This window comes from Borostomias antarcticus (genome assembly GCF_949987555.1).
Source record: "Borostomias antarcticus genome assembly, chromosome: 24".
Lineage (NCBI taxonomy): Eukaryota > Metazoa > Chordata > Actinopteri > Stomiiformes > Stomiidae > Borostomias > Borostomias antarcticus.
In genome coordinates, this window is record NC_140257.1 from 10234011 (window position 1) to 10246440 (window position 12430).

General features: G+C 42.0%; 2 protein-coding genes across 2 annotated transcripts; one reads left to right on the forward strand and one right to left on the reverse strand.

Moving 5' to 3' along the window:
- Positions 1–1627: 1627 nt before the first annotated feature.
- rpe65a (retinoid isomerohydrolase RPE65 a) lies at positions 1628–5148 on the forward strand (the record flags this gene model as incomplete). Its single annotated transcript, XM_084458225.1, has 15 exons — positions 1628–1659; positions 1806–1824; positions 2063–2165; positions 2298–2448; positions 2579–2686; positions 2829–2970; positions 3135–3282; positions 3383–3464; positions 3539–3671; positions 3795–3934; positions 4067–4196; positions 4324–4438; positions 4574–4668; positions 4794–4905; positions 5003–5148. The coding sequence occupies 15 exons, from the start codon at positions 1628–1630 to the stop codon at positions 5146–5148; spliced, it is 1656 nt and encodes a 551-aa protein (XP_084314351.1).
- Positions 5149–8054: 2906 nt separating this feature from the next.
- LOC311325188 (RING finger protein 11) lies at positions 8055–10463 on the reverse strand. Its single transcript, XM_084457859.1, has 3 exons — positions 9775–10463; positions 8468–8637; positions 8055–8347 (listed from the first exon to the last, which is right to left on the reverse strand). The coding sequence occupies exons 1-3, from the start codon at positions 9895–9897 to the stop codon at positions 8176–8178; spliced, it is 465 nt and encodes a 154-aa protein (XP_084313985.1). The 5' UTR covers positions 9898–10463; the 3' UTR covers positions 8055–8175.
- Between the last annotated feature and the right edge of the window lie 1967 nt (positions 10464–12430).

Here is a 12430-nt window from a genome sequence, read left to right on the forward strand (position 1 = left end):
CTGTAGGTCCACTAGCCTTGTATTATATTCCGCCGGAGGTCCACCAACTCATCCATTGGGGACCCGCTGAAGGTCCGCTAGCCTTGTGTTATCTGGGTTTATCCCTTACCTTTGTCCAGAAACAGAAGTTGAACCAATTACAGCAAAATAGCTAACGTTACAGGAATCATCAGTGTAACTGCTTTAGCCACTGACCACTACCATTAATGTTATGGAAGCTGCTGCTAGTTGTTGTGAGCTCATGAGCTAACTGGCTATCCATCTCTTATTGTGCTGGATTAGCATTGGAAGCATTGGTACTGATGTGTCCAGGCGACAAGACCTATCTTAATTTATCAGACATTATTTCATGTCATTTCAATTCACAGCTATTTCAGTGGCATGACTAGCTCCGTCCTACCAGTCCTGAACAGAAACAAGCCCGCCATGCACATAAGCCAGGCTGGACCTGGCCTGGTTTATTCTCTATAGCCTCGGGACTGTCTGACAATTTCCCAAACTGTCTCGTCAAGATAATTTCCCCCTGAAAATGTTCTTCTACCTCTAATAATAGGCCTACATGTTTGATACAATAGGTATAATCATAAATAAACTATAAATTACAGTGAATGTCAATCAAATGTCCATAATTCTGACAATATTTTTGAGTCCAATTGTGTTGTAATAATTGGGTGAGTCATTCTGAACTTTGGTTATGACACTCAATTCATTTGCCCTGACTTTTTCCCAAGGGACTGAGAAACAATGTGGTGTTTGTCCTCAGCCCATACCCACAGTAATCCCAACCTGGATTATAGCTGCGTTGGACTGGAAGAGGCACCAGAGAACTGGCAAGTGAACATCCAGTTACCACACATAAAGTAACAACAAAGAAACACAGTAAACACATTTGAAAAGGCTGAAACATCCCAACTCTGTTTTTTAGAAATGTAAAATGATGAACGAGAAGTCTATAGTTTTGAATAACATCTGTTTGAGCTATATTCTAAGAAAAAAGGATTACATGGCTGGCATTTTTTAAAGACCATACTGTGAATGCACCAGAGTCACCCCAAACAACCATAGTGATGTACTGAATACTACGCTATTTGTTAAGTTTATAGATAATTGAATAATGTCTGTAAATAATTTTAAGTGATCAATAAATTATTATGTATACACAGAACCATGAGGTTCTGAGGCTGAAGCATATCCAAACTCAAACCTCCCTACAGTGATTCCCATAAATGCACTGATATAGCAAATGTATTATTAGGGTTAGGATTAGGGTTAGCAAAGTTTGTAAAGCTCCATCTGTGTGATGGGTTTGATTCCTACCCTCATACATAAGTTCTATCTATATAGAATCATATCATCATTTACTGGTCATTTAGAACTGTTTATAAGTGATTCATTTATAGTTAATTATCTACTGATGGTTTAAAAAAAAAGCATAGACAAGTTATAATATAAAGTATCACATATGTTTAATAATGTATCCATTATTTGATGCTGTTCTTCTCAACTCTTACAATCATTTGTATTATTGCGACACATGCCTGACAGTTCTGATCTGTGAAATGTTCTGGGGAATAAATCCGTGTTCAGAGGGTAGTAATTGAGAGAGCATGCTAAGGATATTGCTACAATGGGATTCTTGTTCACTGTGCGAGCTGATTGGTCAGGGGAATGGTTTAGGGTACACAGAGCAGTGACGCAGAACTTGACTACACATATAAATACCCCAAACACATTGGGAGTTAGAAGACATCCAGCTCAGAACTTAGGCCACCTCTGTGTGTGTCTTTGTGTGCTTCCACAACCAGCAGGAAACATGGTCAGCCGGTGAGTCATGCATGGTTTTCTCTTAATAACTGAATTCACAACCTATCAGTCAGGGTGAATAAATACTTGATTCATGATTCTAAAGCCATTGAACATGCCTAATGAAGAGTAACTATGTCTTTGTTTGTATTTTGAGGGAGTGGATTGGACATATCCAAGGCAGAAATGTATATATATATATATATATGATTATAAAGGTAATAATTGCTTATGAATTGGATTTGCTCACTAAATTGAGTATCCTCTATGTGCCTCTAGATTTGAACACCCTGCTGGCAACTACAAGAAGATCTTTGAGACATGTGAGGACCTAGCTGAGCCTCTTCCTGCTACAATCATAGGTGTGGTGGAATTCTCTACTTAATAATGTTCAGAGTTCAGAATAAATTATTATTTGAGAAATGTTCTCCAATTAATGGGAAGTTTATCAACTATTGGATTGCTAAAGTAAAGCCTAATCTTTGTGTCTACAGGTCGGATTCCTTCATTTCTGAAGGGAAGTCTTCTCCGCCTGGGCCCTGGCCTGTTTGAGGTTGGGGATGAGCCTTTCTACCACCTCTTTGATGGCCAGGCCCTGATGCACAAATTTGACTTCAAGAATGGACAGGTCACCTACTTCCGCAAGTAAGAACATATACAATTGTATGAGCCCTCATTAAGTTTGTGAATTAAGCACATCTCAATATTCTGCAAATGCTTAGAAAACTATACCCCATGGTCTCCAATGTCCTCACCATCTTTACCTTTTGCTCAGGTTTGTCAGAACAGATGCCTATGTGAGAGCCATTACAGAGAAACGTGTGGTGATCACTGAGTTTGGCACCTTTGCTTATCCAGATCCATGCAAAAACATTTTCTCCAGGTCTGTCACCTCACTATTCACTTCCCTATGTGATTCTCTATATTATGGCTCATATTGCATTTTAAATTTAAAGTTTACAGTAACATTTGCATTCATTTTTACCCATTATTGTGTTTTCATGCACATTTCCCTCTATGGACAGGTTTTTCTCATACTTCAAAGGTGTTGAGGTGACGGACAATTGCCTGGTGAATGTTTACCCCATTGGTGAAGATTACTATGCCGTCACAGAAACCAATTACATCACCAAAGTCGACCCGGACACCCTGGAAACACTGAAAAAGGTACTTTCCTTGGAATTGAAGGGCCCATACACATTCCTTGTATGTCTTTACAATCTCGCATACAGACTGAATCTCCATTTGCATGTACAGTATATTCAAAATATCCGGGGGACAGTTTTTATTATCTTCCTGTTCATCCATGGATTCCTTGTGTCTTTACACAGGTTGACTTGTGCAACTATGTTAACATCAACGGATTGACAGCCCACCCACACATCGAGCCAGATGGGACAGTCTACAACATTGGAAACTGCATGGGGAAAGGTGCAACGCTGGCCTACAACATTGTCAAAACTCCTCCCACACAGCCAGGTGGGTTGACCATGTAAGAGGAGGTGTTGTGTTGAATTGTTACATTTTCTTGGACAATGTTGGGAAATCCCATCGCGCCCCCCGGATTGTGTCTCCTCAGACAAGTCCGACCCCATTGAAAAGTGCAAGGTGGTGGTGCAGTTCCCCAGCGCGGAGAGGTTCAAGCCCTCCTACGTGCACAGGTATGTTGGTTCTTTCACATCCATCATGTTAACCGAGTGATCAGATCAATAAGCCTTCTGCATGTCCCCCTCAGCTTTGGCATGACGGACAACTACTTTGTCTTTGTGGAGACCCCGGTGAAAATCAACCTGCTGAAGTTCTTGAGTGCCTGGAGTATCCGTGGCTCCAACTACATGGACTGCTTTGAGTCCAACGAACTCCTTGGGGTAAGCACTTTGAGGACCTGGGTTTAGTGGTGTCTTTTAGTTATACAAACACTGGAATGCCATACATTACCAGCAAACAGATGTTGTGGTTAAATGGCATATCTTTTACAATATATCTCACAGACATGGTTCCATATTGCCAAGAAAGAGCCTGGAGAGTACATTGATCACAAGTTTAGGGGTGCTGCCATTAATATCTTCCATCACATCAATACTTACGAGGATCAAGGCTTCCTTGTTGTTGACCTGTGCGCATGGAAAGGGTAATCAAACGACTAATTATTTGTCTTTAAATTCTATCACTTTCATAAAGTCTATATGTTCTGTTTACTGTATGATTTGATATAGTTCAAGCCGATATGACTTTCCTATTTCTTATTGTCTCTGGCTTGCAGGTTTGAGTTTGTGTACAACTACCTGTGGCTGGCCAACCTGAGGGCCAACTGGGAGGAGGTGAAGAAGGCAGCCATGATGGCGCCTCAGCCGGAGGTGCGCAGATACGTCATCCCACTGGACATCCACAAGGTAAGGTTCACCCTACAAACCTGGTACGCTACAATGCTACGTGGCACCCAACAACTACTGATCAGAATCTCTCCCTTACACACACACACACACACGCACGCACACACACACACTCTGGTGTTGACAGGAGGAACAGGGGAAGAACCTGATCAGCCTGCCGTACACCACGGCCACCGCGGTGATGCGCTCTGATGGGACCATCTGGCTGGAGCCTGAGGTGCTGTTCTCTGGACCTCGCCAAGGTGAGAAGAACACAAACCCTACGCTGGAACCTTCATGAGCCTATAACATCTACATCATGATCAGTGCTATACAGTAGTGTGTTAGCATACAGGTAATTGGTGCCACCATTGCTATTTCTTCCCTGTCTTTCTTAGCCTTTGAGTTCCCTCAGATCAACTATGGAAAGTACAGTGGGAAGAACTACACCTATGCCTACGCGCTGGGTCTGAATCACTTCATCCCTGACAGGGTAAGTTAAAGACAGAGGCATGTTTATCTGACCATAAACGATACCTATTACTGAATGGAGGGGAGCCTTTGATATTGGAGAATGATGTTGTGACTTCCGTGACCTTGGCTTTTGCCCAACTGCAGATCTGCAAGCTGAACGTGAAGACCAAGGAGACCTGGGTGTGGCAAGAGCCGGACTCCTACCCGTCGGAGCCGCTGTTCGTGCCGACCCCAGACGCCGTGGATGAGGACGATGGTACGTCCTCCGCCGCGTAACGTAGGGATGTGGGCTGGGTTATAATAACGTGCTGCGTGTGGGTTTGTAACCCGAGGCTGGTGCCGTTTCCCCACAGGTGTCCTGCTGACCATCGTGGTTGCCCCTGGCGCTGCGAAACCAGGGTACATGCTGATCCTCAACGCCAAGGACCTGTCGGAGGTGGCCAGAGCCGAGGTGGAGTGCACCATGCCTGTCACCTTCCACGGAATGTACAAACCGTAGAGATATAATGCGGAAACAAACTCTAAACCTGGCTATTCTCAGGGCACAGCGAGTCGTCACCATTCCAGGGCAGTCAGAGTATCAACTCATTCAGTATTAGAACGAAAAATTAACAAAGTGAATAAATAACTTGCCTCAACCCTCAGCATATCAGGGAAAAAAGTATCTGATCACCTGACATGATTTTAAGTCATTTTGTGCAGCCTGTGATTTGTGTTGTTTGGAGAATCCATCATCTAAATGTGTCATTAGCTACATCGTATGAATGGAGCATGCTGGTATCAGTTCTGGTTGGCTTTTGATTTGTCAGTGTACCAACCTCCATACGAACATCAGCGCCCCAGTCAGACTGATCAATGTGCCATTCAAGGAATTCAATGGATTTGTTCACACACTTTACCATCTTTGAGTACTTGTGGTGTAGAATAATAACAAAGAATCAAAACAATGTCCTGTTCGTTGCACGTGTTTTTGTTGTTGAATTATGCACGTGCAGTTGTAAGATTTGAATGAACACTAATACCTATTATATGCTTTGTCATTGTGAATGAACCTTACTGAGATGGTCACATGTGTCGCCATGGAAAATCGGATTATGTTTCCTTTTGAAACAAGAGGCATTTGTACATTCTTGGGCCTTCAGAGCTTTCTGCTCCTGCTGTTTTTTTTCAAAGTTGTTCCATCGTAATCTTGCCTCCAACCAAGCAGGTGATCAGGCCATTGCAGCATTTCTAAGCTGATCATACTGATTACATGGGTCACTGGTTAATCACAGGGATAAGGGAACAAGAAAACATGTTGCAATTAATCACCAGTAACAAGAGACAGATCATGTTGGGTATTAAATCCATACATACGTTTGCAATGTGACCAGTCTTTGAAACACTTGACCCATCACCATGACACCACTATGGCCATGATTATACCAATAAAACAAATCAGTACTTATTCTGTACTGTACTATTCTATACTGACTGATTCAGGATGAAAAGTGGGATAACAGATTTGGACAACCCTCTACTGAGCAAACAGGATAACTGCAGTGGAATCAACAGAACTTTCGAAGTGTGTAGTCAATAAGGCTGATGAGGAAAGGCAATGTGATTTCCTCCTATTGTCTAACAGGAACATTGTTGCAAAGTGACTTATGACATACACAGTTACCTATAGGCCTATTTAAATTAATTTGTTAATGTTTTTTTTTTTTACATACAGAATATGAACATTGACACAAGGATGAGACAATGTGCTTTCTAGTTTATTTGTTTTCTTTACATGGGGGCTGGTGAGCCTTCCCAAAAACAAAGATTACAGTTACAGGAGATAACATTTATTTTCAGAGTGCTGAAAGAAAAAAAAAAACAGTTGAAAAACACTGCAAAAAAATCTCAATGGAAGAAGGTGTGTTATCTCTGATGTCACTGTCACAATTAGAGAAACATCTCTCTCACTCTGGAATAGCATTGGGACAGAGGTTTGCAGACACGGGCTCAAAACAGTGTAAACTAAGGTCGTAATCTCACATTACACAATGACATCAAAAGAAATCTAAGATAGGAGGTAGAGAAATGGAAATAAAGAAAGGTGTGCCCCTACTTAACTAAGACACTACAAACGCTTAATGCCTCATTAACTAGATGTACTGTAACAGAGTCTTTCTAAACATATCGAGAAGGTTGTGTGACAGACAATGGTAGAAGAGTCAAAATAAGTAAATACTGAAACAGATTAGATCTGTATTCTAAACTACAGCCTCGGCCAATCTGGGGCCAACCTCTGTCCCTTTACTTCCACAAAAATGAGGATTAAAAGAAGCAAAACAAACAAAAGCCACACAACTGAGTCACACAACTTATGAGTACATATTCAGGCTTACTTCAATGTGATAAGTGAACAAGTGACCAATGGTAAGCATCGATAATAGCATTATCAATTGTAACTTCTACATTGCAAAAAAAGAAAGAAAGAATATTGATAGTGCAAGGTTATAGTTATATATATTAATATAAGATTTCCGTTATTGTCCTATAAGTAAAGTGCAAATCTCTGGATCAGATAAATGTGTGTGCAAGCATTCCTAACTTTAGACTGATCCTCCAGCCCATGCACAAATGAGCCCTTTACAACAGGCTGATAGCTATTTCACTCCACTTACGGCAAATCATACCAACCTCACACACGTGTGATCCTTTTCTGGCCATTTGGCTAGCAATGGAACCACTGTGGTACGATGGAAAACCGAAAACAATAAGCTAATGTCTGTGAATATCTCCCATTTAAACACAATAGACTTTGGGTGATTTCTGTAGTGTGCATACTTATTTGCAGTATTTATATAACAAGTTGTTACTTCTTTATATACCACTGTGACACTGACACAGGGTTATATTCAGTCTGTATACACTCGTCTCCACCGTGAAGGCTTTCGAGGGGAATATTATCTTTGCTGATGAGTATACATTAGTTTTGCTTTTGCCACTCGTGGCTTCTAAAGAAATCTGGTTGGGACTTCCCTATGGCCAAATTCAGACGATTGACAATTAGCTCAATAACAATTACTCATCTTGATGGAACAATGATTGACTGGCATGGAAAATCACTGAGACCTGCTCAAGTGGAAATGCCAAGTCATCCCCAGATAGCGCCCCCCCCACCCCACCCCCGCCAACACATCAACCAGTTCTATCTACTATAGCTAGAACCAACCACATAGACACACAAACACACACACACGCAAGCGCACGTACGCACATCCTAAATTGACAATTGTCTTATCATGACCAGTCTGGCCTATCCAGCACCTGCCCTACGGGCTCCGTCTCTTCTGCTGATCACGAGTGTTGACATTAGTCTCTCTCACGTTGACATGCCGTACCCCCCCCCCCCCCCAACCCGGAGGAAGGTGGAAGAGGCGGGCAGGCTGTGTGCTGCCGTCGGGGGGCCCCTGTTGGCTGTGGGGTAGGTGAGTGGGATGGTGGCGGGAGGGGGCTTGGTGAAGGCGTGGCCGGGGCCCAGGTGGGCGGGGCCTCAATTGGTCTCGTAGGTGGAGAGCAGCGCGGCGTCCACCGGCTCCATGCAGGAGGGGCAGGTGAAGGAGCGCATCAGCCAGTCGTCTATACAGTCCACGTGGTAGATGTGCATGCAAGGCAGGAATCGGATGGGGTCCCCATACACAAAGTCCATCATACAGATCACACACCTGCCGGGAGGCAAAGCAACAAGGAACAGGTCAGGGGGGTGGCCCTGCTTCTGATGTCCCACAACAATAATATAAAAACAGCAATACCAGTAATAACAACAAAAACGGGGCCATGCTTACTCTCTGATCTTCTTCTCGGAGCCGTCCCTGCCTCCGTCGTACACGCCCCTGGGGAGGTGCTGGATGAGGCCGATTCGCTGGGCGATGCGGACCTGCTCCTCCTCCGTCAGCTGAGTGGCCAGGCGCGCCTGACTAGGGGTGGGGTGGAACATAGGCATGTGGGCCTGCTCCTGGAGAACCAGACACAAAGGGGGGCGGGGGCATCGCAAACACATCACATCACAGCATTAGACAAACACCTTCTGGAGTGGCACCTCAATGATTAGCTAAATCCGCACACATCCTGGAGCGACAAAGTGTGTGTCCTTACTGTAGTGCCGTCTGTAATGTGACAGACTTGCATTGGTGATCCACATAATGGCATTCATTATAATGCAATTCTACCGCTAGGAGAAAGTGAGAGGTCCATTCTCATCAAGCGTGAGGTATTCTAGATAATAGGAAGCCCAAAGCACACACCCATTAAAGCACTCCTGTCAACCAGGGGGAAGAAAAAACGTCCCTATCTGGACATTCTTGGCAAGTCTTAATTCTTTTTGTGAGATTGTAAATAACGCATTTAGGTCACACAAGAAGTTGAGTGTGATTTCTCTTTGTGACTGGACATGTGCAGCTGTGGTTCGGTGAAGACTAGGACTCAAATTGTACGATTTGCAATATACTTGTAAAATATGAAAAAAAAAACTAGACAATATACTTTAGCTAGCTAACCTAGCAGCTGGTAACTTTATGGTGCATTCGTTTGTGGTCGGAGGTGGCAAGTCGCAAGTGGGAAAATACCTACCTCCTACCTGTGTGCATTCAGCTATATACCATTATATCACAGTTACCTAGTTATATCTATATACCATTATATCAGTTACCTAGTTATATCTATATACCATTATATCAGTTACCTAGTTATATCTATATACCATTATATCACAGTTACCTAGTTATATCTATATACCATTATATCACAGTTACCTAGTTATATCTATATACCATTATATCACAGTTACCTAGTTATATCTATATACCATTATATCACAGTTACCTAGTTATATCTATATACCATTATATCACAGTTACCTAGTTATATCTATATACCATTATATCACAGTTACCTAGTTATATCTATATACCATTATATCACAGTTACCTAGTTATATCTAGTGCATTCGAGCAACTGGGGGCTGAGAAACATATCCGAATTTGCGACGAGGAAGTGCGAGTTCATGAGGTGTTTTATTTAATCATTCCTAGTAGCAAGTCGCAATTTGCCACCTCCCAGTTATAAACGAACGCACCATTAGTTCAAGTCTAACCTGGTATGGTGGAGGAGGCTCCAGGTCCGGGTCAGTCCCGTCACCATAACTTGCTCTGTCTGACTGGGATTCGTGAAGCAAAGAAATATCGTCCGACGTCGGAGATTTGAGACAATTGCCCATCTCCTCTTCTCCTAAGCCCGTGTTTCTGCTCAGCTAGAACTAGGCTTAGCTAGCTAACTAGTTAACGTTATCTAGCAGTAGCTACAGTCACGTTAGCTTGGAAAACTTGCTATTGTTAGTTTAGGCAGCTAGCTAGCTAGCTGGCAAAATGTTAGCTAGCTAATATATATTCCTTTCCTTTTTATGTATTTTGCAATGACTACAATTATTTAACAACTTACTAAGAGATCCTATACATATGAATACGAATACTATCTAGAGTCATATCAGCTGTCCAAGCTATTTAACAACAACATCATTAGCTAGCTAGCTACAGACCACCTGAAAACAAAGAACCCTGCTAGCTACGATCACGTTAGCTAGCTGGCAGCTAACGTTACTTTTTCACTTCCTAGATTGGTGTCAGTCATTCCTCGGTCTACGACTTCCAATCGAAATCATTCACCGAATAGCATCAATTTCACAGCATCAAGCCTTGGAAATTGCGGATTCTACCAGCATCTCGGGGTTTGCGAGCGTGTATAAAGTAAAGTAAGGAATTTGCTCTTTTTCAACCTTAGGACATCTCTGCGTCCATTGGATATGACGTAATGGTGTTATGCTGTTGTGTTTGTCAGGGTAGTTTTGCAGCTCCATTGGATGGATGCATGCAACGTCACATCAACAACACGTGTCACCAAAATTAATACAAAAAATATGTAACGCTCTTCATGGTGGCTACCACATAATCGCTGGTTTACACATCCATTCATCTATTATTAAGCTTGGACGTCCCAGATTTTTGCATGTTTTATACACATGTATGATAAAACATACAAAAGTGTGGCACATACCCCCACACCACAGACCACCACAGACCCCCCCCACACACACTTTTTAAACATTTTGCCGAGTCTGAAATGAATGCTGTGTGTTGTGTTTCTCTGTCTGATATGTCTGAGCTGGTTTTTGGTTCCCACATTTAACAAGGCTGTATGCCAATGACGATTAGGTTCACAAGCCTTTGTTTTTAATGATTTGTCTACATAAAATGTTATCTACCTCCCCAGCCAGGCTCAGCGTGCAGCTGTGTGCTTTTCTACAGTAGCTCTGCAGCCCCACATTATAGCAAGCTGTGTTTTGTCTGAAGGGGTAAAGTGAAATGGACAGGAATGGCATGTAGCTAAATGGGTCTGTACCTTCTAGCACCTAATACTGTTCTACTATTCTTCTATATGATCCAATGAGATAAAATTATTTTGTCAGACTGAATTTAGTCAGTATAACAAGGTCTAAGAACTGAACACTGATATTGGATATGAAGACATTCACCCACATATGAATGTGCAATTTGAGGACACATTTTTATTAATATATACAAATATTATACACACAGAAACCAAACAACTATTTGCATTCCAGGAACATATGATTCAATTCATGTTTTTGGTTAAGTGAGTTTCACAATCACCCTTTTCAGGCAAATAAAACACATACAAGTACATTCAATTAACACTCCAGATATCCCAAATTCCTTCTCCAGGCAAGTGAGCATTTTTTCTTCAACATCTTATAGCATGATATACATATACTGTACATTAATAAACCCTCTCTTAACGCGTTGTGTTCATCTCTACAGTCGCTGTGTGTGATGAAACATACAGTATATTCACATGTGGAATAATAGTGGGTGATGAACAGCTGCTGAAAGATATTGACCAGAATGATGCAGGCTCAAACAAAGGAAGAGTGAAATGGACAGCTACACTGCACAAATATGTATGGTTAAGCTGTCAAAATGTCCTTTTAAATTGTTGATGAAACAATTCAATGATTAACTAAAGATTATGTAGAGAATAAGGGACAACATAACCAATGGAAAAACCAAAAATAACACTGTGTACAGCCACAAATCTGCTTGTTCTTGTCAGATGGCTCCTAAAATGCTTTCAGACCCTTTGTTTGGCAGTGATGTCATCTGGTCCCCTGTTCCAGCTGATGACAAAGAACAGCGAATCACAGTTTAGATTCTCCTTTTTGATGATGCACCACTATGGAAGCCAATCACACTATTACATGATCCAATTGGGGGTGGATAAGACAGGACAGACAATCTAGACAGAGGACAGACAATCTAAAGCTGGTATGACAAGGATGATAAGAAGTCAATAAGTGACTATGTTTGTCAAACATTCCAATATTCACAATAATCAGTTTCTACATTGACCAAATTCTTTTTGTGAGAAATGACAAGAGCAAAGGGCTAGGCAGAAACAGAAACTGGGACTACAACGTCAGACTGTGCTCCCAACAGGCTTCACAAATAGTATTATTAAACAGTGAATCAGCATGATAGCATGTTATTTGTTGGTATGAAACTCTGTATAGGTTGGCTCTATCAGGTTATGGCAAATGACATGTATTTACAAAACTATGGCTTTAAAAGATATTGAGCCTCCTTACTTTGCACATTACATATTCACACACCCCACAGACACGCACGCACACTCTCACACCCACACACACACTGTTAAGAGCAACACTGAATCAATGT

What these genes read in the sequence shown, in the direction of transcription:
- LOC311325188 (XM_084457859.1), bottom strand. Translation starts at nt 9,897, where the DNA reads ATGGGCAATTGTCTCAAATCTCCGACGTCGGACGATATTTCTTTGCTT. An exon ending in AGCCTCCTCCACCATACCAG is followed by an intron (nt 8,638 to 9,774) that starts GTTAGACTTGAA and finishes CTGGTTCTCCAG; the next exon opens with GAGCAGGCCCACATGCCTAT. An exon ending in TCCGAGAAGAAGATCAGAGA is followed by an intron (nt 8,348 to 8,467) that starts GTAAGCATGGCC and finishes GCCTCCCGGCAG; the next exon opens with GTGTGTGATCTGTATGATGG.